Genomic DNA, 21,637 nt, shown 5'->3' on the forward strand with positions numbered 1-21,637 from the left:
ACTATGGAATTACAACTTTTGCTGTAATGTGGAGTGTTATGGTTTTGTTCATTTGGGCTGTGCTGTTCAATCAGACATGGGATGTAATGAGTGATCCCTGATGATAGTAGCAATGATAAAGATGACTATAACCATATCATAATTGTGGGTTTGCTCCTAACAGGGGAGACCCGTGGGGTGGAGGAGATTGTGGTAGCCACAGAGGGTAGGCGTTTCGATGTGAGGCTGAAGGAGAGGCGGCGTTACGCGGTGTACTGGGAGCAGCCCCCCTCGGAGGTCAGGCGCTGCTCCTGGTTCCACAAAGGAGACAAGGATATCTCCTACACCCCTTACCCAGAGCACACCAGTCTCATTCTGGAGGTAGGACACAGTCTGAAACAACAACGTGTTCCCTATATAGTATACAGGGCCTGAACAATAGAAGTGCACTATATAGGTGCCATATCGGACACACACAAATGCCAATCATTACAAATTGATACAATATCTACCTTGATACCTTGGTGTTTATCTTTGTACCATAGTTTTGCGGGGCCAGTATTTACTTCTTTCTACCGTCTGAAAGGGGTATACTGCGGATTGGTAATGACCTTGTTAATCTGTCAATCAAAGCTTGGTAATATTGTCAATAACATATACAGTATGACTGACCGGGTTTGAACCTTGGTCAACCACATAACCCAATACTTGTGTTACCTCCCGGGGCTAATGCCTGGAGTGCAGGAGACCAGGGTCCGTTACATTTGTATCACTGTATTCACAGGAGGCTTACATGATATCAGTGACGCTGAATGACTGGACGAGGAAGTTAGAATTCCCTACTGGAGAAACGGTGGTGTTGCACAGCCGTATGGTATGACCCCCTCTCCCATCCATAACTGACATGTACAGAAGCACAGTATATCTTAGTGACACTATCTTACTGTCACTAGTACCTGCATGGTTTGTCTGTAGAGATGCAAATATTGGACTGTAAAATGAAATGCAACAAAGTTTCTATTCCTTGCTCTGTCTCCATTAGCTTATGACACAGCAACAGACAATCCCCTCGAAGTACTGGATGAGCTTCCCCTCTGCCTCTGAGCAAAGTCGACCCAGGACCGTCAAAAGGGGGCTGGAGGGTATTTCAATAGAGATACCTGAAGGTAAGCCCACAAATGTATAGGCCTACATCTTCACAATGGGCTTTGATTTCTACACCTCTGTGTGTGTGAGGTTGTCACACCTGTACTGTACTTCTATTTGTGTTTCATGCAAACAGTACTGGGAATTGGCCTGAACAATGGATATTGCATTGTTTACAGAGAACTCAAGTTGTGGAGCATCCAATGCATTGGACCATGTGCACGTTGGTGCACATGGACACCAAATTACACCAAATTACAATTCCTTACACAGTAGACCCTATTTGTGTTGTTGGTCATTCAGGAGAGCCTTACCAAGTCGACCACCTTGTCTTCATGGTACATGGCGTTGGACCGGCCTGTGACATCCAGCTGCGTGGGGTCGTTGAATGTGGTGTGTGTATAACCTTTGACCCCTACCTCTAAAACTTTACCTGCACTCTGCTTTTTCCCATTTTCACAATTCATTTTTTTTCTCACAGACATTCCCATACATTGATTAATGCAGACTTGATAGGTTAAGATGACCATATTACTTGAAACAAAAGGCCTACCAGTTAACTGTACCAACATGCCAAAGCATATCATAAACATACTAAAGCACTCTCTACCGCCTGTAGTGAATGATTTCCGCGATGCTTCACTCAGCCTGCTGAGCAGTCACTTCAAGCAGAGCCAAGATGGCACCCACATGGGCCGCGTGGAGTTCATTCCTATCAACTGGCACCGGGTGCTGCATGGGGACGCCACTGGGGTGGATGAGTAAGGCCTTGGACTGTTCCATCATTTGGCTTTGAGTGCTGTTTTTGTGTTGTTGTGTTTGTTGTTTAAATCGTCTGTTATCTGGGTTTTCTGGTTTCTCACACAAAATAATGGCACGCACACAAACACACACACTAATACAATCATTCTTAACTTCCTCTTACCAACAGGGATATCCAGAGGATCACACTGCCCAGCATCAGTCGTCTGCGTCAGTTCAGCAACGGCACGGTGCTGGACCTGTTCTTCTACAACAGCCCCATCTACTGCAAGACCATCATAGACACCGTGGCCTCAGAGATCAACCGCCTCCACCACATATTCCTTCAGCGCCACCCACAATTCACTGGTGCAGTGTCACTGACTGGACACAGTCTGGGTCAGTACCTCATAGACCTCTCCTAACTTTTTCTTCTGACTTTATGAGGAAAAACTGCACTCTTCAGCTGTCCCCATAGGGGAACCCTTTTTGGTTACCAGGTAGAACTCTTTTGGGATATGTGTAGAACCCTCTGTAAAGGGTTCTACCTGGAACCAAAAAGGGTTCTTCAAAGGGTTCTCCTATGGGGAGAGCTGAAGAACCCTTTTTGGTTCCAGATAGTACCTTTTTTTCTAGGAGTGTAGTATTAATAACCATTATAGTAATTCATATTCTTTATTAATATGACTTTTCTAGGTTCTCTGATCCTCTTTGACCTTCTGACAAATCAAGAAATACATAACACAGATGAAAAGATAGTAAGTAGTAGGCAACTGACAAAATGTACAGCTACATTTTGGCCATGGCCACAACCACCAGCATTTTTATTCTGATTAGCTCAATGTTGATCCTATATTTCTTCTGCTTCAGAGTAGCGTCAGCAGCCCAAGTAAAGCAACCTCCATTAACTTTGAGAGCTTTGAGGAAACACTTAGGAATTTCGGATTGGGCAAGTTTTTCCAAATGCTTACAAAGGAGCAAATGGACTTAGAATCACTGGTAAGTGTGTGTGTGTGTGTGTGTGTGTGTGTGTGTGTGTGTGTGTGTGTGTGTGTGTGTGTGTGTGTGTGTGTGTGTGTGTGTGTGTGTGTGTGTGTGTGTGTGTGTGTGTGTGTGTGTGTGTGTGTGTGTGTGTGTGTGTGTGTGTGTGTGTGTGTGTGTGTGTGTGTGTTGTGTGTGTGTGTGTGTGTGTGTGTGTCTGTGACTTTCTAACTGTGTGTCCTCTGTCTATTGACTAGACTCTCTGTTCGGAGACAGACTTGAAGGACTTGGGAATACCCTTGGGGCCTCGCAAGAAGATCATGTGCTTGTTGAAGAGATGGAGAGAGGTATGAAATCCTATCCACTTCCAAATGGTACCCTTCATTGTCAAACATAGCCATCATGTGAAATTTTCCCCAAGCTTCTTTGATCTGACATTCCAGTCTATTGGATCTATTGTGCGTAGCTTCCTATCCGTCTGTAGTCTTAACCCTGACGATATTCCATCCTAACTGTTTGTAAATGGGCTGCAAAGCTGGAACCAGCAGCCTGATGAAGTTATATGGTTTAGATTGTTATTGGAGCTATCTAATCTATACATCCATCCTTCGGCCCAGAAGCAGCAATCCAGGACAGGAACGTCCCAGCCAGTTCCTGGCATTCCAGGTGTGTATTCCCAGGTCCAAGAACAACCAACGCTCCTCTCAGACGCCCCCTCCACCAGCCCAGTGGATTACAAGTACTTTGACATTGGCATTGGCCAGGTAAACAAACAACAACAGTGACTGCATACTGTAACATGTACACATGCACATACAGTGGAGCGAGAGAGAGCAATGCCATGGTGCACATATCTGCACATTTGTGAAGTAGTACACAATTTTTGGGGACCTCTTATGGTGAGCACAACTTTCAGAATTACTGGCTAAAAAGTATACATTATTTTGTGTACAAAACCCAGTGAACAGATGATTTAAACATCAAACAACACAAAAACAGCACTCTAAGCCAAATTATGGATTAAAGAGAATATATTTAATAGAATGTCTTGATGCAGTTATTACAACTGAAAATCTAAATGAATTAAATAAAATGTTAAAATGTTGGTGAGTTTTGATATCCATGCTTAGTTCCAGAAAGTGAAGAAATATATCAGAATTTATACATGGAGCATACTGAATTAGTATTAATCATGTACCCCTGCCCTTCCTGCCCAGGTGTCCATTGTGTACCCTCAGCTGGCCTTCCAGCCGCAGGCCTTCTTTGCCTTGGGTTCTCCTATAGGGATGTTCCTAACGGTGCGCGGCCTGAAGAGGATCGACCCCAAATACAGCCTCCCCACCTGCAAGAGCTTCTACAACATCTTCCATCCAGTATGTTTATGGATCATATGTTAGTAAAAATGCTTATTGGAGCTAAAGTCAATCAAAGCCATGAATATTCATAATGACCTGACAATGTGTTTTTCCTCCTTGCAGTTTGACCCGGTGGCCTTCAGGATTGAGCCCATGGTGGTGACTCCAGGGGTGGACCTGCCCCCAATGCTAATCCCACATCACAAGGGCAGGAAGAGGATGCATCTCGGTGAGACCTGAGGCGTGAAGCTTTGATCTGAACATTACAGAAACATTTCAAGATATGGTAGCCCCACATGTCATGAGCTTTTTGTTAAGACCCTAAGCGAGCATTACTAAAGCTCTGACCTGCCTGATCATTTAAAACACTGACCTACATCGTTGCTATCCAATGAGCGTGTGGAAACTTTCATTCACCTTGTGCTCCCATGCAGTGACCCTGTGTTGACATTGTGTCCCCCAGAGCTGAAAGACAGCTTGAAGCGAGTCAGCTCAGATCTGCTGCTCTCCATCAGTACTCTGCGTGATGTGTGGCAAACCCTCACCACGCTACCAGTCAACACACTGCCCCCAGTGGCCAGTGTAGGAACCACAGCTGCACTGCCACCTCAGGAGTCAGAAGGTGAGAGACTGGTCTCATTTATTTATTACTTTAGTTCGCTCATTAATCTATTCACTCATTTATTAGGAACCATGTGCAATGGTTTTCCATACATGCATTACTTTGTTCTTCATATTCCCTAAAACAAATTCCACTGTTGTTACTCTAGTAATTACAGCATTACTAAACAGGTAGGCCTTTAAAAGCAACTTAATGTTATATTATTATTTTTTCGGTGTAATTTGTCCTTTATGTGACATGTTTTTTGTATGTACTATGTGTATTATCATGTTACCAAATGTCCCTTTATTTTTTATTTGACCTTTTATTAATACAGGTTTTTCTCATTGAGATAACATCTCTTTTCCAAGAGAGACCTGGTCCAATAGCAGCAGGGGGAACAATGTTTCAGACAAAACAACTTACATACACTAACACAATGTTAAACAAAACTATAAACACACATACAGCACAACAATTACATATTACGTTAAAAACACGAAAGTCTTGACTAAAAACAGCTGTCCTAAAGACAAAAAGGAGACAATAACATTTGAACTGTGTTAGCGGAATGTTCCATCAATACTCTTTTCCAGGTAGTAGGGCCCAAAACGGTACCGTCTCACCTACAGAGATGAAGAATATCAGTTTTGGAATGTTGAATGGTGGACGTCGGTTTGATTACGTCCTTCAAGAGAAACCCCTAGAGAGCTTCAATGAGTATCTGTTTGCCATCCAGAGCCATCTCTGCTACTGGTAATAACAACTGAGCTAGTGTTGACTCTGACTCATGCTGTATTGAACAAGCTTACATGTTTTCTTTAGCTTTCTGCAGTATCTCATGTTTTCTTGTGTGTTTCAGGGATTCTGAGGATACCGTGTTGCTGCTTTTGAGAGAAATCTATGAGGGGAAGGGAATCCTTCTCTAGCTTCTCCAAATGTCCATGTAAAGCAGGGGTGGGCAATTCCAGTTCTCGAGGGCCTGATCAGTGTCACAGTTTTGCCCCAGCTAACACACCTGACTCCAATAAACACCGAATCATGATATTCGGTTTAGAATGCGATTTGATTAGTCAGCTGTGTTTGCTAGGGATGGAGAAAAAGTGTGAGGCCGATCAGGCCCAGGAGGAGTGGAGTTGCCCATCCCTGATGTAAAGAATGGATCTTTTGAGTTGTGTATCTACTAGAGGAGACTCTGGATGCATCACATTTTTATGGCTTCATTTGTATTTATTTTTCTGTCAAGTGTATTGAGGCTTCTGGTAAATGCACTTTGAATAAATGGTGATTTTTAATCTGAATTGTGATTTGATCTGGAGATGGCAAATTTACAGAAACTGTTATTTTTACCTAATGCACTGTTTGCATAAGAATGCATTTAAAATGTACTGTAGGATTATGGGCTTGTTCTAATTTGTTTACAAATATGGAAACTGTGACCAACTTTTAATTAAAGCTGCTATTCTGCTTATTCCCACTTTTTGCTGGACCATGTCCTAGTTGCAATTTAGCACGTGTGTGTGTGTGTGTGTCTGTTTACTTTCAGCAAATTATGAACAACAGAAATAAATCCTGCAAGGATTTGACTGTTTTCTGCAGCCAATAGGATTATCTAATAGCTACTGTAGACTCCATGCCACACTGTTGCCTATTTAGCCTTGTTCTCCAAAGAGAGGTGACCACTCATTGTGTTCCTATCTGTAAGATTCATGTCTTACATAAACCGACTGTGTCTTTAAGTCACATTCCTGGCACATAGCCGCCAGAAAGTTAATTTCCCATTTATCCGCGTCACCCACCGCGTGGAATATACGCCACAGGGCAGTTCTCTTTGAAGAACGCGTTGGGACATTGGACTGCCCATCACATCGTGCTTTGCAAGGAACGTTTTCATAGTGAAGAAAATAACTTCATAACACCATCTTTGACGTCTCTTGAAAGTTGGGTTGCGGATTTATCCGGTAAATTCACTGGAAAGGTAGGACATATAACTTTTGGACTACTGGCTATAATCGCCAGCTCTGTGTTGACTGTTTTTGCCTGTAAAAATGTAACGCGCTATACTGTTAGATCGATAGTGATACCGTTGTGTTATGTATCGTGATGGTATCTACTAAAATGTAAGCTCACATAACACATTTAGAATATTAATTATATTACATTTTGAAGTATAATTTTGCTTTAAAAGTTATTTAACACCAAAGACTAGGCTATAACGTAAACTCGTACATCGCCTTGGTCCGTACAATTGCCCTTATTTTAGCGCCCCAAAAACGTAATACTTCCAGATCAACTGTAATGTCAATAGCATTGTAAAGCACAATTTCTCCACTTTCCAACAGAATCAATTACATGACCTAAACGCTGCCCGTTTCTGCATAATTCAAGCAGGCAATGAGCCCCATCCGGTCTTTTTAAAAATTGCGGGTGGTGAAAATTGCTTTTTTTCACTCGATCTGTCCAACTTATCACCTTATCGCCTCTAAAATGTAAATAAAACACTATAAAGAGTTTATATAATGTGTCATTACATACCTATTTAAAGGTTTGTGTCGAATTTGAGGATGCTAAAGTGACCTTAGAAGTAAACAGCAGCTTGTAGAATGATGATCGCTTGCAGTGATGACGCAAAAAATGACTAGGTATCCCCCCCTTACCCCTGTCACTGTCCATTTCTTGTTTTTAAAGGATGAGAGAAGTGTCACACCTGGTGGAGAGAGATTGTAAGACAGAGATAGTTTCTTTATGCGTGCTGTACGTTACGACATGACACGTCAAGATGTAACGGAGGGTCCGTTTTTTCAACTTTTCTCCAATACTATAGAGCCATTACCATGTCGATCAACGCTTGAATAGAAACCTAGTTCACACCCCCGATTTTGAAGTCAACACAGTCGCTACACTTTTCTTTGTAGCCTCGTTTGAATGTTGCGGTTGCATCATTTGTACGGAATGGGGTGAGTTTACGTTAATCGCAATATCCACTTATAGAGTAACGTTCCATGAGAGCAATTCATTTTTAAAACGTGATTTGAAACCATAGTCTCATCTGTTCAAGTTTCCTATGAATCATACATGGACTCACACAGGCCCTGTAGTTTCTTGTTGGATATATAGTTGTGTTTTATTGAAAGTAGGCTATTATGACCATGTAAAGTCAGTTAGCATAAGATCACACAAGTTGGCCAGTCATGACTGTTCATTTGTTGTGTCATGATTATAACAGTTCTTTTGTAGCCCATATAACATAGGTTCAAGTAAAGTGCAACCACATAGGGGAATCAATGGAGCAAATGCATCACGTTACATTTTCACATGCAAATATCTTGTTATTTCTATAATATATAGGTTATCAGTAGTCCCCGAGGAATGAGCCTCAATGAGAGCAAAATATGTCTCCCACTGAATCATTCTTCTTTTTGTAGCCTGTCCATTCTGCTTGAATCAAATGCAAATCCTAATTTTCCAAAACTCTGCATTAACTGTCTAGATGGGGGTTCTGGCAAGGGAGGATTACTATTCAAGCATTTATCCTTTTAATGACTTTCTTTCACTCTTACAGTGTGAGAGTCTGGCTATGTTATAAGCTCTTTAACTCTGGAAACAACTAGCTGAGCTGACACCACAGCCGGTGTCGTGGATCATGTGTGAGCACTGCTAGTTTGTACTTTTTCATGCCCGTAAGCCTGTTGTTTTCGACTTTTCTAACACGTGTTTGTATTGTGTTTATGTAAGTCTTATTCAACCACGGGATAATTCATCCCTGCTCTAATTAAACACACTTGAAATGCTTTCCTTTATTTGGATGAAAAGGGAAGGCTGTGAAATGAAAAAGTCTGAACCAGATTTCTGTGGGGGCAACCCATTATTTACCTAACACCATTAGTTCATGTTTGAGTGCAGTGGCTTAGGTTTCTGCAGGACAGATTTGATTGAATTCTAGGCTAACACAGCCAGGCTGCACTGTTTCAATCCTGCTAGTAAGAAAAACCCATCTGACTGAAAGGTGACTTCATGTAAGGGCAGGTAGCTTGAGATTCTTTGAAGTATGGGAGCTAATAAGAGGACTGGCGGATAGAGTGATAACGTCACTCTATCTGAACAATGTAGAGGGGTTCTAAAACCTGGGTTTTGGTCAAGGATTTCACTTTCGCGTGTACACGCACACGCACGCACTCACAACACAACCGTGTATTTGCTTTTCTCAAAATGTGATTCTCACATAGTTTGATTAATCATTCAATTTATTGTGGATATTGTCTATCAACAGGAAATTCTTTCCACAGATTTTCCACTTGTTGACCAATGACCAACGTTCCAGTAGCCAACACAAGGCAAGGCTCAACCATACACACACAGCACTATACATAAGGCAATGTAAAGTCTGTCTGAAGTGAACAGGGTGCTACTCAGGGCTTACACACGCTCACACACACTCACATACACTGACACACACACACACACAATCCTCCTTCACCGCTCACAAAAACAGCGTATATCCCAGAAAGAGCACAGCTCAGACGGAGGGTCAAAAACTGACAACCAGCATGCTGGAACGTTCATTTCCTTCCATGTGTTTTCTTTCAGTTACATGACTGAATGAATACGGGTGAGGAACTCATAGAAACAATACATTTTGGCTTACTGGTTGCCTCAAACTTGCATTCACATTGCATCATGTGCTGTAGTGTTTTTGGCATTTCTGAGGCCCTCAGAGCTGGAAGGAAGATGAGGTCACTCTCAGACACACCCCAGGCAGAGGCTGAGGCTCAGCTGAACAGGAAGTGGGGGTTAAATGGGCAGGAGCAGCCAACATATGGCTGTGTCTGAAAATGTTACTAAATGCCAAAGCTTTTCTTCCTCCGTCATTTTCTTTCTGAATTCCTATCAAAGCTCATTGAAGGAGGTCAGAGGGGGGATCCTCTCCTCCAATGGGCTTTGAGAGGAATTGAGGAAACATGGCTGGAGGAAGTAAGGATTTGATGGCACATAATAGTTTTAGGTACAGCCCCAGTCCGCTTTTTCACATGTGGAATGGAAGCAAGCTGCGGTTTCTGGGAATCAAAAGAAATTCCCACAAATGTTCCCATTTTGGAGAACTGGAATGTAGAAGTTATCTTGGGAGGTGAAGGAATCCCATTTAATGTAATCCATTTATATTGAGCTCATGAGGCCTACCCTGTTGAGTAACAACTAGGGGATAACAATGGATTATGTGATCAGCATTATAAAATAGTAATTGTAATATGTGAGCAGGCAGTATTAGAAAAGGGAGCTACAGGGAGAGATTCCCAGACTACCATGACCCTGCCATTTATAGACTTGTGGTTTGTGGAAGGGACTTCAGGAGCATGTTGTTTTTAAGTGTTTCCCCTAGCAGTTTGGCTGCGCTGATGTGGGTGAGTTATCATTTGTTGAGTAGGAAGTGCTAGGGAGACGTTGAATCAACACTGTGCTGTTTCACATCCACGCATTGCTCATGGTCCCCTGCCTCGCAATGGAAATGCTGAGTAAGACTGCACTGTCACTGCCCCTGGCCAGGATGTACTGTAGGCCTACACCAGATGTGTCTGGTCTGTGTGTGAGGTTGCCTAGTAACCTCCCCATCATAACACCTTTAAACACGTTCGGAATGGATTTGGATCCCTTTAACATGATGTCACACTAGACCCACACTAGTGGTCATTATTAGTTCCATCGTGGCAAATAGGCCGACTGTATGAGTAGGGGAGTCAACGTCCCTGAAAGCAAGTACACTATAAAGTGTAAAAAACGTTCCGTAATTAACATGTTGAAGATCTTGATGACAAACCTTGGGAAATCATGTCATGCCTGTAACAACTACCAACAATGTTTGAACGGAGCTGAAGGTTGGGGCTAATAACAACAAGATAACTAATGTAAAACATACTGTGTCTGTAAAAAAGTGCATAGGTTCTGAACTTTTTTGAAAGAGCACAGTTTGAAAGATATGACAAATAGAAATCAAAATGGATGGACATCATAAATATATGGGAGGGGTAGAGGAAAGTTAAAAGAGTTAAAAACAAACAAAATAAAACGATTGTAAAATAGACTGTGTCCATAACTGTATATAGACCCAAAAAACAATGCCATTTATCTTAGTTTACCACTAGATGTCAGGCTGTTCATTCATACGTAGTCTTTGCTGACATTTCTTGTCAACCTGTTTAATGCCGCTATATGTAATAACACAGTCCCGAACTGATTACAGTAAAATAACGATTCACTAAATCGATTCTCAAATGGATGGATGGATAAAAAGTTTAAGCAAATTAATTTCAAGCAGTGTTTGATTTGATGTTCTTAAACATGTAACTGAACGTGACAATGATCTATGAAGATCATTGAGCTTCTTTGAAAATAATTCTAATTGTTCTGTGAAAGCAAGGTGGCGAGGTGGCAATGCCATGCCGTGTGCTAAAAGGCTATCTTTGTCATCGGTATTGGGACGAACTGCACAGACAAATAGTCCTCCTACCATGATGTTATTATTGGTCAATGAAGATGCGTTCTTCTTCTTACTGTATCTCTGATAGGTAGTGTCTATAGGAAACATGGATAGGTATGTCTGTAGCAGAGATTTTATACCTTTAATGGCTAGCTATGCATCTTTAGTATGCAATCGGTACAGTAGAGATGGCTAGGTGTGTGTGTGCATGTGTGTGTGTGTGCGTGTGTGCGTGTGTGTGTGATAGAGAGGTGTCTGGTATTTACGACTACAATGTGACAGTGACCTCACTTTGACCTTTGTTATTATGCACAGGTCACCGGAGCAGCATTGTGGCAATGTTGTTACAGTGCTAAGGAAATCGTGCTAATGTTTTCAGGGATTGATATTAATGTCTGAAAGGTCATTTTTGGGTTGCCCGATGATTATGATCGTTTGCACGAAAATACAAAGTAGCTGGAAGACGACCAGACTTACTTCATCTTGGTTGTTATCAGTAAACAAAAAATCACAGACCCAATGGGGCAAACACGGAGCAGTCTCAACTCGCGTGACCACTCAGGTCACCTGCCTCAGGCAATAGGGCAACCCTTAATCTCAATCCCTGTGTTTTGTATTTTCTGACTCTTGAAACTACTGATGAATTCATGAATTGATTGAATTAACACTACCCATTGTTCCCACGAGGGCTCTTCATGAATGAATAGAATTCATTCACTTTCTAAACTGATTGTGTTTGACAGGATTTGACTGCCCAACCCTGCCAGATAGACTGTTAATCTGGAATGAAGCATTATGCTGTGGTAAATTAAAAGCAACTAAAAGGATTAGTCAGTGTGATCAGCCTGAACCTGTTTTTGCTGGCTTGTGTGAGCTTGAATCCTGAAACACGTTGCCTTAAAGTTTTCCCATGGTTCTTTGACAAACAGATATGAGGTATTGGTTTTATTCATGGCATTGATCCAGTGTGGGTTCATAACTGTAAGAAAGGAAGTACATCTTGTGGTACATATGTCTTCTCCTTGTCACACCAAGTTGCGCCGTTTGTCTTACTGTATGCTAACACGTATGTTTTGTTCACGCTAAAGAGCACATATCTGTGCAAAAAAAAGTACCGGAACATTTGAAATAGATGGGAAAAGCATCTATTCCAACGGGGTTCTAAGTACCACAACTCGCAATCGCATTGCAGGAATTGCATGCGACGCATTTTGGTCAGATAATCACTCCCTGATAAGGGATGGATCGAAATGGACATGGAGGGAAATGGGGGAGGGTCATTGCTTTTTCAATTTCAATCAAGGGGAAGGGTTTGGGTATTTAAAAAACAAACTAGTCCAGGGGAGGGTCATGTCATTTGTGATTGATGACATTTCAATATTTCTCAGTGTTTTAGAATGAGTTGCTTATTAGGCTATATATCGGCGACTGTGGGCTATTTAGTGTGGTCACAATCAAATGATCCATAGCCTATAGGCTACGAAGTGCATGCTGGGAGAAGCACAGAGCAAGGTTCCATTTCTAAGATAGCTGCCGGGATGGTGTAAATAAAAGTAGGTTGCATTACACAAGGCACTGGATATTCCAACCCTGAGCCCCGGCCTGCTCTGCTCTTGCTAATCAAAAAAGTTTTTGTGTGCTGCTTAACTTACAGCTGTGCTGTGTAGGGCTACAGTGGCAGTTCAGGGGAAGAGTCAAAAGGTTTCTTTCGATTTTCTTTGAAATGATTAGAACTTGTTCGCAGACTAGCCTATGGCCTATTTTCTCTTCCGTTTGAGAAGGGGAGCGTGAAGTTGAGAAGGAGGACCAGAGGTCAACTTTGATAGCTTGCTACAATTGATTTTTTATTAAAAACAACATGTTTCTTGCCCATGATCTATTCATCAGAGTTACTGACCTTACTGATAAGCCAGATTCAAGTAACTTACATTGCGGTGCTGAAACTTGAAGCGGTAGCCACGGCACAATCAATAGGAAATGGACAGCTCATGGTGCTGCAAGTAGGCAAAATCGAGTAGGTATAATTCAGTTCATCGTCTTCATTAGGCTATAGGGTGCTATATCCATGGATTTGTCGGTCAATTCCTCCATCCACCACGTAGTCTTGAAATAGCCTGGCTCCATGTCAGTGAAGGGCTGTTATGTTAAAATCAAGACTCGAATTGAGCTGGTATGGCTTAGGCCTAAGGAAATGGCTAAAAGCACAGGCCTATCCCTTGTTAGCTTAAGATTGTGAAGAAAATAAAACAGATCTGATGATATAAAGTGATCTATAACAGCGCGTTGGGCCACAATGCTTTATGCTAGAAACAAGCTGTAAAATACCCACGTAAGATGTCACTCCGATGCATATGGGGATATCGTTGTTTCCTTTCTTTTCATTAAGAGGCTGAGCTACAACCTTCTATAGCCAAGGAGACAAAAACATGACTTGGCTTGGGAGGTAATCTAATTCTGTCACTATCAATTGATTAAGCTATTCACTTTCTGCTCAGCAGAAGATGTTTAAACACAGACAGTTTTCAGTGAAACACTTGTGACCTCTCGTTGGGTTAAGCCATGGAAGAAGAGTAGCCAGCAGTTACAGTTGGCATTTTTCTGCATTGGTAGGCCTACTCTGTCTGGGGTGGAAAGGTAGGCTTACTGTCTGGAGTGGAAAGGTAGGCCTACTCTGTCTGGGGTGGAAAGGTAGGCTTACTGTCTGGAGTGGAAAGGTAGGTCTACTCTGTCTGGGGTGGAAAGGTAGGCTTACTGTCTGGAGTGGAAAGGTAGGTCTACTCTGTCTGGAGTGGAAAGGTAGGCCTACTCTGTCTGTAGTGGAAAGGTAGGCCTACTGTCTGCAGTGGAAAGGTAGGTATACTGTCTGGAGTGGAAAGGTAGGCCTACTCTGTCTGGGGTGGAAAAGTAGTCCTACTGTCTGGAGTGGAAAGGTATGCCTACTCTGTCTGGAGTGGAAAGGTAGGCCTACTCTGTCTGGAGTGGAAAGGTAGGCCTTCTCTGTCTGGAGTGGAAAGGTAGGCCTACTCTGTCTGGAGTGGAAAGGTAGGCCTTCTCTGTCTGGAGTGGAAAGGTAGGCCTACTGTCTGGAGTGGAAAGGTAGGCCTTCTCTGTCTGGAGTGGAAAGGTAGGCCTACTCTGTCTGGAGTGGAAAGGTAGGCCTACTCTGTCTGGAGTGGAAAGGTAGGCCTACTCTGTCTGGAGTGGAAAGGTAGGCCTACTCTGTCTGGAGTGGAAAGGTAGGCCTACTCTGTCTGGAGTGGAAAGGTAGGCCTACTCTGTCTGGAGTGGAAAGGTAGGCCTACTCTGTCTGGAGTGGAAAGGTAGGCCTACTCTGTCTGGAGTGGAAAGGTAGGCCTACTCTGTCTGGAGTGGAAAGGTAGGCCTACTCTGTCTGGAGTGGAAAGGTAGGCCTAACTCTTGAAAGTACCATGCTCAGATTCATAATGATGTCTCAGATTTAATAATTTCCAAACAGGGACAATTTCGTTTGTAAACAATACACACTGATTTAGCATTGGAGAAATAAGATAAGATGAACACAGGCCTATCTCTCTAATTTTGGTCATTTGTGGGGGTATTAAAAACATATTCTGCTAATATGTACAATTATGTAGAATTGCATGAAATGTTTATAAAAGGCTTCCCCCCCCGATTGACCTGCAAATACAATGATAGATTCATGCAATGCTTTTAATAATATAAAGGAGATCTTTCCACCCCTGCTCTTGTCCACGGTGGTCTACGAACCCACAACCTTCTGGCCTGCAGCCCTGTGTGCTATTAAAATGTCTGCGTTGCCATGTAATGTTTACAGGACGGAGAACAGTTTCTAAAACTGTGTATCTAAGGCTCTGGTCTGTCCCGGAAGTGAGGGTAAACGGTATACATATCCTCTGCTATCCACTTGGTTTCTAATGATTATTTTGGGTATAGGGGATGGGTCTATTGTATCTTTTTTCAAGCGTTCAGGGAGGGTTTAGGTCAAATATATTTGTATGTTTTTCTCAAGGTAGGGTCATCCATTTTCATTTCAGAGAAGTCCGATTTTCTCCATGTAATAAATGCCGTTCACTCACTAACTGTAATGCTTTGACTGACTGGACTGCTGTTGACATTTAGATTTGAGTCAAAACATGGAACCATCCATCCTTACTTCTGGTTCAACCCGTTGAGCAAGTAACACCATGTCGTCACATCAAGCAGAGTCCTGTTTGCTCTAATGAGTTGTTGTGTGCCTGCTATCTGGGGTCCCAAATGGAACCCCTATTCCTTAAATATGGTCTTCTAATTTTGAACAGAGCCATATGGATAGGACACTATAGTAGTAGTAGTACACTATAGTATAGGGAATGGGGCGCCATTTAGGACGCAACCTGGGTTACCCCTACATGACATCACTTTACGACGAAGAAACTTGACCTGGTTTACGTACTGTACCTTCTAGCCTCCTTCCTTGATTGTCCCCACCTGGATTTAGTATTAGTGTGCAAGAACTCCCAGTCGAATGTTTTACCACAGTCTGTTCCCCGGTGTTTGCGCGTGTGCCGTGTGTGTGCGTGAGGTGAAGGAGGAGGGGACAGGGAGAAAAAGAAAGAAAGAAAAGGGAGGGAATGAGGGAGCAATACGTCTGTGGGAGGGAGGAGGCTTGGGCCAGAAGAGAGAGCCTGGCAGGATATCAGGGCTGTTTCAGATGGACATTGCAGCGTCATTCACTGCAGCAGTAGTGAGAGAAACACGGATGGGACAATACGCTGGGTAACTTGACCTGGGATGACCCACACCCGCACACACACACACACGTGCACACTTAAAAGGAGCACGCACTTGTATAGACTTACAGACAGACAGGTAAAGACCTAGTTCCCTCAGAGGGGTAAAGAAAGCTGCTGTCAACATGGGGGGCTCTCAGTCCCAACAGAAGAAGACTGGAGGGGCAGCAAACTCAACCAAGAGGAAGACAAGTAACATGTGAGTGAAGTAATTGTTCTCTAATACCTGTACTTACAGTAACAGCAATGGACAGTTTGACAACTGTCTAATAACAGTACTTGTCAAAATGGCCTCACTCAGTTGTGGAGTGGACTATTTTAGATTGGCTATTGGGTCAATGAGATTCATGCGGAATGTTTCAGGAGCTATTGTTTTGTCAGAAGTTGTGGCGTCTTGTAGGCGGAATTGACGGTGTACTTGGATGTTCTGGTTTGTCAACTTTGTTGTGGCCTGACGAGGGAAGAAGCTATGCATAGGCTATGATGCATCTGTGACCTGTCACAGTGTTTGTTGACCAGAAAGGAAGTAGCTTAAAACATAGTATATTCTTTGTGTCGGGGAGACTTTAGCTAATCAATGTCTACATTTAAACTATTACAGTATAACAATATCGTCACTATGCTATATTCTACGGATTGATAGTGTAACGTAACGATACAGTCTTTGCTAGTTATGTGTCTTATTATTCAAATCGATTGATATATATAATGACAAGGTAGCTGTGGGAAATGGATGGCGATCAGTTGCTTGTTATGCTGTGTAATATAGGAGTTATGCTGTGTAATATAGGAGTTATGCTGTGTAATATAGGAGTTATGCTGTGTAATATAGGAGTTATGCTGTGTAATATAGGAGTTATGCTGTGTATTATACGAGTTATGCTGTGTATTATACGAGTTATACTGTGTATTATACGAGTTATACTGTGTATTATAAGAGTTACACTGTGTATTATAAGAGTTATACTGTGTATTATAAGCATAAACTATAAGCAAACAGTCAGTGTATGCAGTGAGTTGTTACCTCCATGTGTTTAATACTAGTGTGAATGAATGTTCTGTTCAGACAAGCTCTTGCACACACATGCAAATATTCACACACCCTCACTCACTCAATGATAAGGCTTCAAACAGCCTGGAAATGTACAGTGTCAAGCATGTTTGTCTACTGTACCCTCTAGTAAATCCTTGCCTGTTTTTGTGTGTGTGTGTGTGTGTGTGTGTGTGTGTGTGTGTGTGTGTGTGTGTGTGTGTGTGTGTGTGTGTGTGTGTGTGTGTGTGTGTGTGTGTGTGTGTGTGTGTGTGTGTGTGTGTGTGTGTGTGTGTGTGTGTGTGTGTGTGTGCATGCGTGCGCATGTACTCATCTCCAAGAACTGAGATTTGTCATTTTACGGATGTTGATTGAAACAGAGACCCTCAGTTGTCTCGTCATGTTTTGTTGCCGAAAGGAACATTTAGCTGTACGACTGATTGATCTCAGTAGCTCCCGGGTTTCCTCTAGTCCCCCCGGTACTGTCAATGTTTATATGAGGAGTTGTCTCTCTTAAAGGGGACCACTCTGCCCCCTGCAGGTTATACCCACAGAAATAGAATTAATAGAATAGAGAATCCCACATTCAAGTCAATGTACTGTAATTCTATTTCTATGGCTAATGCCGTCTCAATAGTAGATGAGACAGCGAACGTAATGGGTGCATTTGACCCTCATGCTTTTACCAATACAGTAAACTGTACCTCACACTAGAAGATAAATACATGCTGCATTACTGTTTGTGTAATGGAGGTGTTTGGGAACCTTGCTCGTTTTATGAATAAACCTTGCCTGAGACCCGAAGAGTTGTGTTGGCTCCCAAGGCTTTAGTTCATTGGGCTACCATAGATCAATATTGTGGTAAGCTGTTACTGATTGACTAGGTTAGATAGATCCATATCCGATCACAGTGTTCAATTGTTCAATCCATAAGGTGCTCAGCTAATTGCATGTGATGAATGTGGCAGTTGGAAGTTTAGAGTCGATCACTCTTGATTAAAATAAGTAATTTGTGTATCAACAGAAGTTCTACTATAGACAGTCCTGTAAACCCGGTTAGCTGATCTAATCCAGGCTTTGAAGGGGGGACGACGACGACGACGACATTGAGAAAAGGTGGACCTTTCCTTCTGAATCTTCTGCCACAGGGGACCTTATGTTCCTGCTGTGTGTCAGGTTCTTCCACTTTCTACGGTCAATCTTATAAATACTGTTGCGGGGCTGGGAACTGCCAGAGACCTCACGATACGATATTATCACTATGCTTAGGTGCAGATGCGGTATGTATTGCGATTCTCACGATCCTCACGATTCTATATCGTATTGCGATTCGATACTGCGATTCTATTTGCGACTTGATGTTCCAAACAGATTGCTCGCTATATGTCTGCTTTAGAGAGACAAGAGCGAACATGAGATAACGAGTTTAGGTCAGTCTGGGAAATAAAAGTGCTGAAAGCACGTTGGCTTACAATTTAAAAATAAGATGCAGATACAAGCTATAGGATGAACAATTTCAGCGTTTGGGCGCAGGTACAGCCGACTAGCGCTAGCTAACGCAAACTACAGTAGCAACAAACAAAACAAATTACAGTATATATTGTTTTACAAATCGAGTCAAATATTGATATAATATCTGCCAAAAATAATATTGCAATATGTAACTGTATTGATTTCTTTTGACCCATCACCAATACATAAAGATAGCCGCTAATACTTTACTAAACTCAAACTGTGGTGACTTATTGCTGTATCATCTAAAAGGCTTTTACTACATGGATAGTTGACCCAATTTATACAACAAGTCAGATGTTACCCTGGGTGAGCTGAACTATCCTTCTAAAACAGGATATGCCTATCATTTGATTCCATGGTGTTTACTCAGGTAAAAAAAAAAAAAAATACAAAGGCTCCCACTATAAAAGCATTGCAAACATGGGTCACATCAGACAGGAAGTATCTGTGTGTGCTGTCACATCAGATAGGACTTTGTCCTCTTAGCATTTGCCTCACACAGTGTCCTGGATTGGGCAGGGCTGGCTGGGATAACACCAGTCACACTGCATATAGGTGCTCAAGACCTTGGCTATGTTCCAATATCCATACTAGCACACCCACGGCCTGGTTCTTATAGGACTCACTGTGGTGATTTAGCAAATGTATTTCTCAAGTGCAACACTTGATAACCACCTCCGTTCTCAATTTTGTTCCAAATAGCTGAGTGAATACATCACAAGACTAGTGAAGTACGACTGCGTGAAACCAAAACCAACCTTATTTGAGACTGTTGTATGATTTACCACATTCACATATAGTATCATAAGATATGATTCCATATAGCTGTATATTATTAAAGAGGTAAACAGAAATGCAATTCAGGTCAGCCACAGAATTGGGGTAGAGGCCACTGGAGCAGAATCAGAACTGTTTCTGCCACCAGATGGCTCTCTCATCACACGAAGGTGATTTTCCATGGGGAGACCGTACAAGGCTTATCGTATTTAGGTTTCATCCAAAATGGCACCCCATTCCCTATAAACCTGTAGTTCACTACTTTTGACCACCAGGGCCCAAAACATGGCTTGTCCCAGATCAGTTTGTGCTGGTGTGACAATGACCCTAGCAGCATTTCACGGTAAAGTCTACACCAGTTTTTAATTTTTAATTTGATTTAACCTTTATTTAACTAGACAAGTCAGTTAAGAACAAATTCTTATTTACAATGGCGGCCTACCAAAAGTCCTGCGGGGACGGGGGCTGGGATTAAATAATATATATATTTTAAATAACATTGTAAATATAGGACAAACCACACAACAACAGAGCAAGGCAGCAACACATGACAACACAGCATGGTAGCAACACAACATGGTAGCGGCACAAAACATGGTACAAACAGCTGTATTCGGTGCACGTGACAAATCAAATTTGATTAGATTTTGAGTTGGAAGACGACAGAAACAGATCTGGGACCAGGCTAAATGTAACCTTACATACTAGGTAGACACATGGCTGATAGAACAGACGGAGGCATAAACAGGAAAGGTGGTTGGTCTGCCTCAAGTCATGCCTCAAGTCATGATTGGATAGCAGTTTAGATGTCAACACACACATAGTCATGTCTGTAGGCGGATGTGGTCTCCTCCACTTCCTCAAACTGTGTAGACTAGAAAAACGACCTACATTTCACCCATTTTTTTTTACAACTCTCCAACAATATATGAAGAAAAGAAAACTAGTAGGCAAATGTTTTGTTACAGACACCTGTTATAAGATGTTGTGTTCTGAGGCCTGTGTTTTGCAGTGGGTGGTGATTTTCCCTGCCAGGTTTTTGGACAGGTGCAGCATGTGCTGTGGGAGAAAAGAATAATCGTCTTTATCACTGCGCTCAAAATAGAGTCACTTCCCCATATGCCTATGCAAAATAGGGGCTTACAACAGCCAGCAGGTGCTGGCATAAACTAATAAAATACATATAAAAATGTGTTACTTATTATTATCCTGTCTCTCTCTCTCCCTCTTGTTCTCACTCTTTCTCAGAGACAGAGAGAGGTCACATCCCCTTATGAATACCGTGAATCACACCAAGCAGCTACAAAGTTCCCATCATGAGAAGTTTGGAGAGAAAAAAAAGACTTAGTAAAGGGGAGGACATGACTGTGACTGCAGTGGAGAAGTAGGAAAATAAGGGCCCTGCCTTACATAACAGACCTTCCCTCTGCCTGGAGACAGAAATAGCACCAGTGAGGGCAGACAGAGGGGCTGCCTAATACAAAACCCCACTACGAATGCAAGCATTGTTTGTGTGTGTAGTAAATGAAAGAGTGAGTGAACCTGTTTGAGTGGGTGGCAAGATCAGAGAAAGAGAGAGTTGGGCGTCTCCCAAACATGCCTGTGTGTATGTGTTAACGAACGCGTGTTATCTGTGTTGCAGATGTATTCACCTCCCTAACTAACGGACATCTCAATCTAAGTTCCGACCTGTTTGGTAAAAGAGGACAAAGGAAGTAGCACACGAGGGCATGCAGCCAAAGAGGACTTCTTGTTAATGTTCCTCCCATCTGGGCTCACTGGAGACACGATGTTAGCAGGCTGGGCTGTTGTGCAAGGCCTGCTATACCAGGTTGTTGTTGTTGTTATTGGATGTTCAGTAAGACTGACATCAAGACTCAACATAGATGGGTTTTTAGTTTGGTGACATCTGTGATGAGAAAAGCAGAAACAAGTGCGATGTTGCTGAGGTCAGTGAGGACGTGCCTTGGTGAGACAGTGAGAACGTGTTAGGGGATGTGTTATATTCCTTTGCTGTCTTCTTTACACTGTCTGTCTGTCTGTCTGTCTGTCTGTCTGTCTGTCTGTCTGTCTGTCTGTCTGTCTGTCTGTCTGTCTGTCTGTCTGTCTGTCTGTATTTGGCTCACTGTTGTCTCAGAGAGGATCCCTTTCACCCATACATCTGGAGTCAGATGGTAGTCAGGCCACTCCTCCATTGAAACTGGCTTGTTGGAATTCCTCACATATAGAAACGTCCACCTTTATTCCCCTGCCTCCCCAACAGCAACAAAG

General features: G+C 42.4%; 2 protein-coding genes across 3 annotated transcripts in view; both read left to right on the top strand.

The window, feature by feature from the left end:
* Window positions 1-76: 76 nt before the first annotated feature.
* Window positions 77-6,254, top strand: LOC118388186 (phospholipase DDHD2-like). The gene is made up of 16 exons (XM_035777002.2): window positions 77-83; window positions 164-360; window positions 764-853; window positions 1,022-1,145; window positions 1,429-1,518; window positions 1,745-1,886; window positions 2,057-2,265; window positions 2,563-2,624; window positions 2,737-2,865; window positions 3,105-3,194; window positions 3,465-3,611; window positions 4,065-4,220; window positions 4,326-4,431; window positions 4,666-4,824; window positions 5,400-5,559; window positions 5,666-6,254. The coding sequence occupies exons 1-16, from the start codon at window positions 77-79 to the stop codon at window positions 5,730-5,732; spliced, it is 1,935 nt and encodes a 644-aa protein (XP_035632895.1). The 3' UTR covers window positions 5,733-6,254.
* Window positions 6,255-6,621: 367 nt separating this feature from the next.
* The window catches only part of LOC118388741 (transforming acidic coiled-coil-containing protein 1-like), a 41,576-nt gene continuing 26,560 nt past the window's right edge, over window positions 6,622-21,637 (top strand). Inside the window, exon 1 of one of the 2 annotated variants that reach the window (XM_052527039.1) lies at window positions 6,622-6,781. Coding sequence is in view for 1 of the 2 variants with exons in the window: in XM_052527038.1 (XP_052382998.1) it covers window positions 16,170-16,243 (74 nt within the window). In the remaining variant the exon portion in view is untranslated. Of the gene's footprint in view, window positions 6,782-15,933; window positions 16,244-21,637 lie in introns of those variants that run through there. The other variant, XM_052527038.1, reaches the window with a different exon arrangement.

Source organism: Oncorhynchus keta, chromosome 10, assembly GCF_023373465.1.
Source record: "Oncorhynchus keta strain PuntledgeMale-10-30-2019 chromosome 10, Oket_V2, whole genome shotgun sequence".
NCBI lineage: Eukaryota > Metazoa > Chordata > Actinopteri > Salmoniformes > Salmonidae > Oncorhynchus > Oncorhynchus keta.

Coding starts and splice junctions, on each gene's coding strand:
- LOC118388186 (XM_035777002.2), top strand. Junction 2,266..2,562: donor ACTGACTGGACACAGTCTGG/GTCAGTACCTCA, acceptor TGACTTTTCTAG/GTTCTCTGATCCTCTTTGAC. Junction 4,221..4,325: donor TCTACAACATCTTCCATCCA/GTATGTTTATGG, acceptor TCCTCCTTGCAG/TTTGACCCGGTGGCCTTCAG.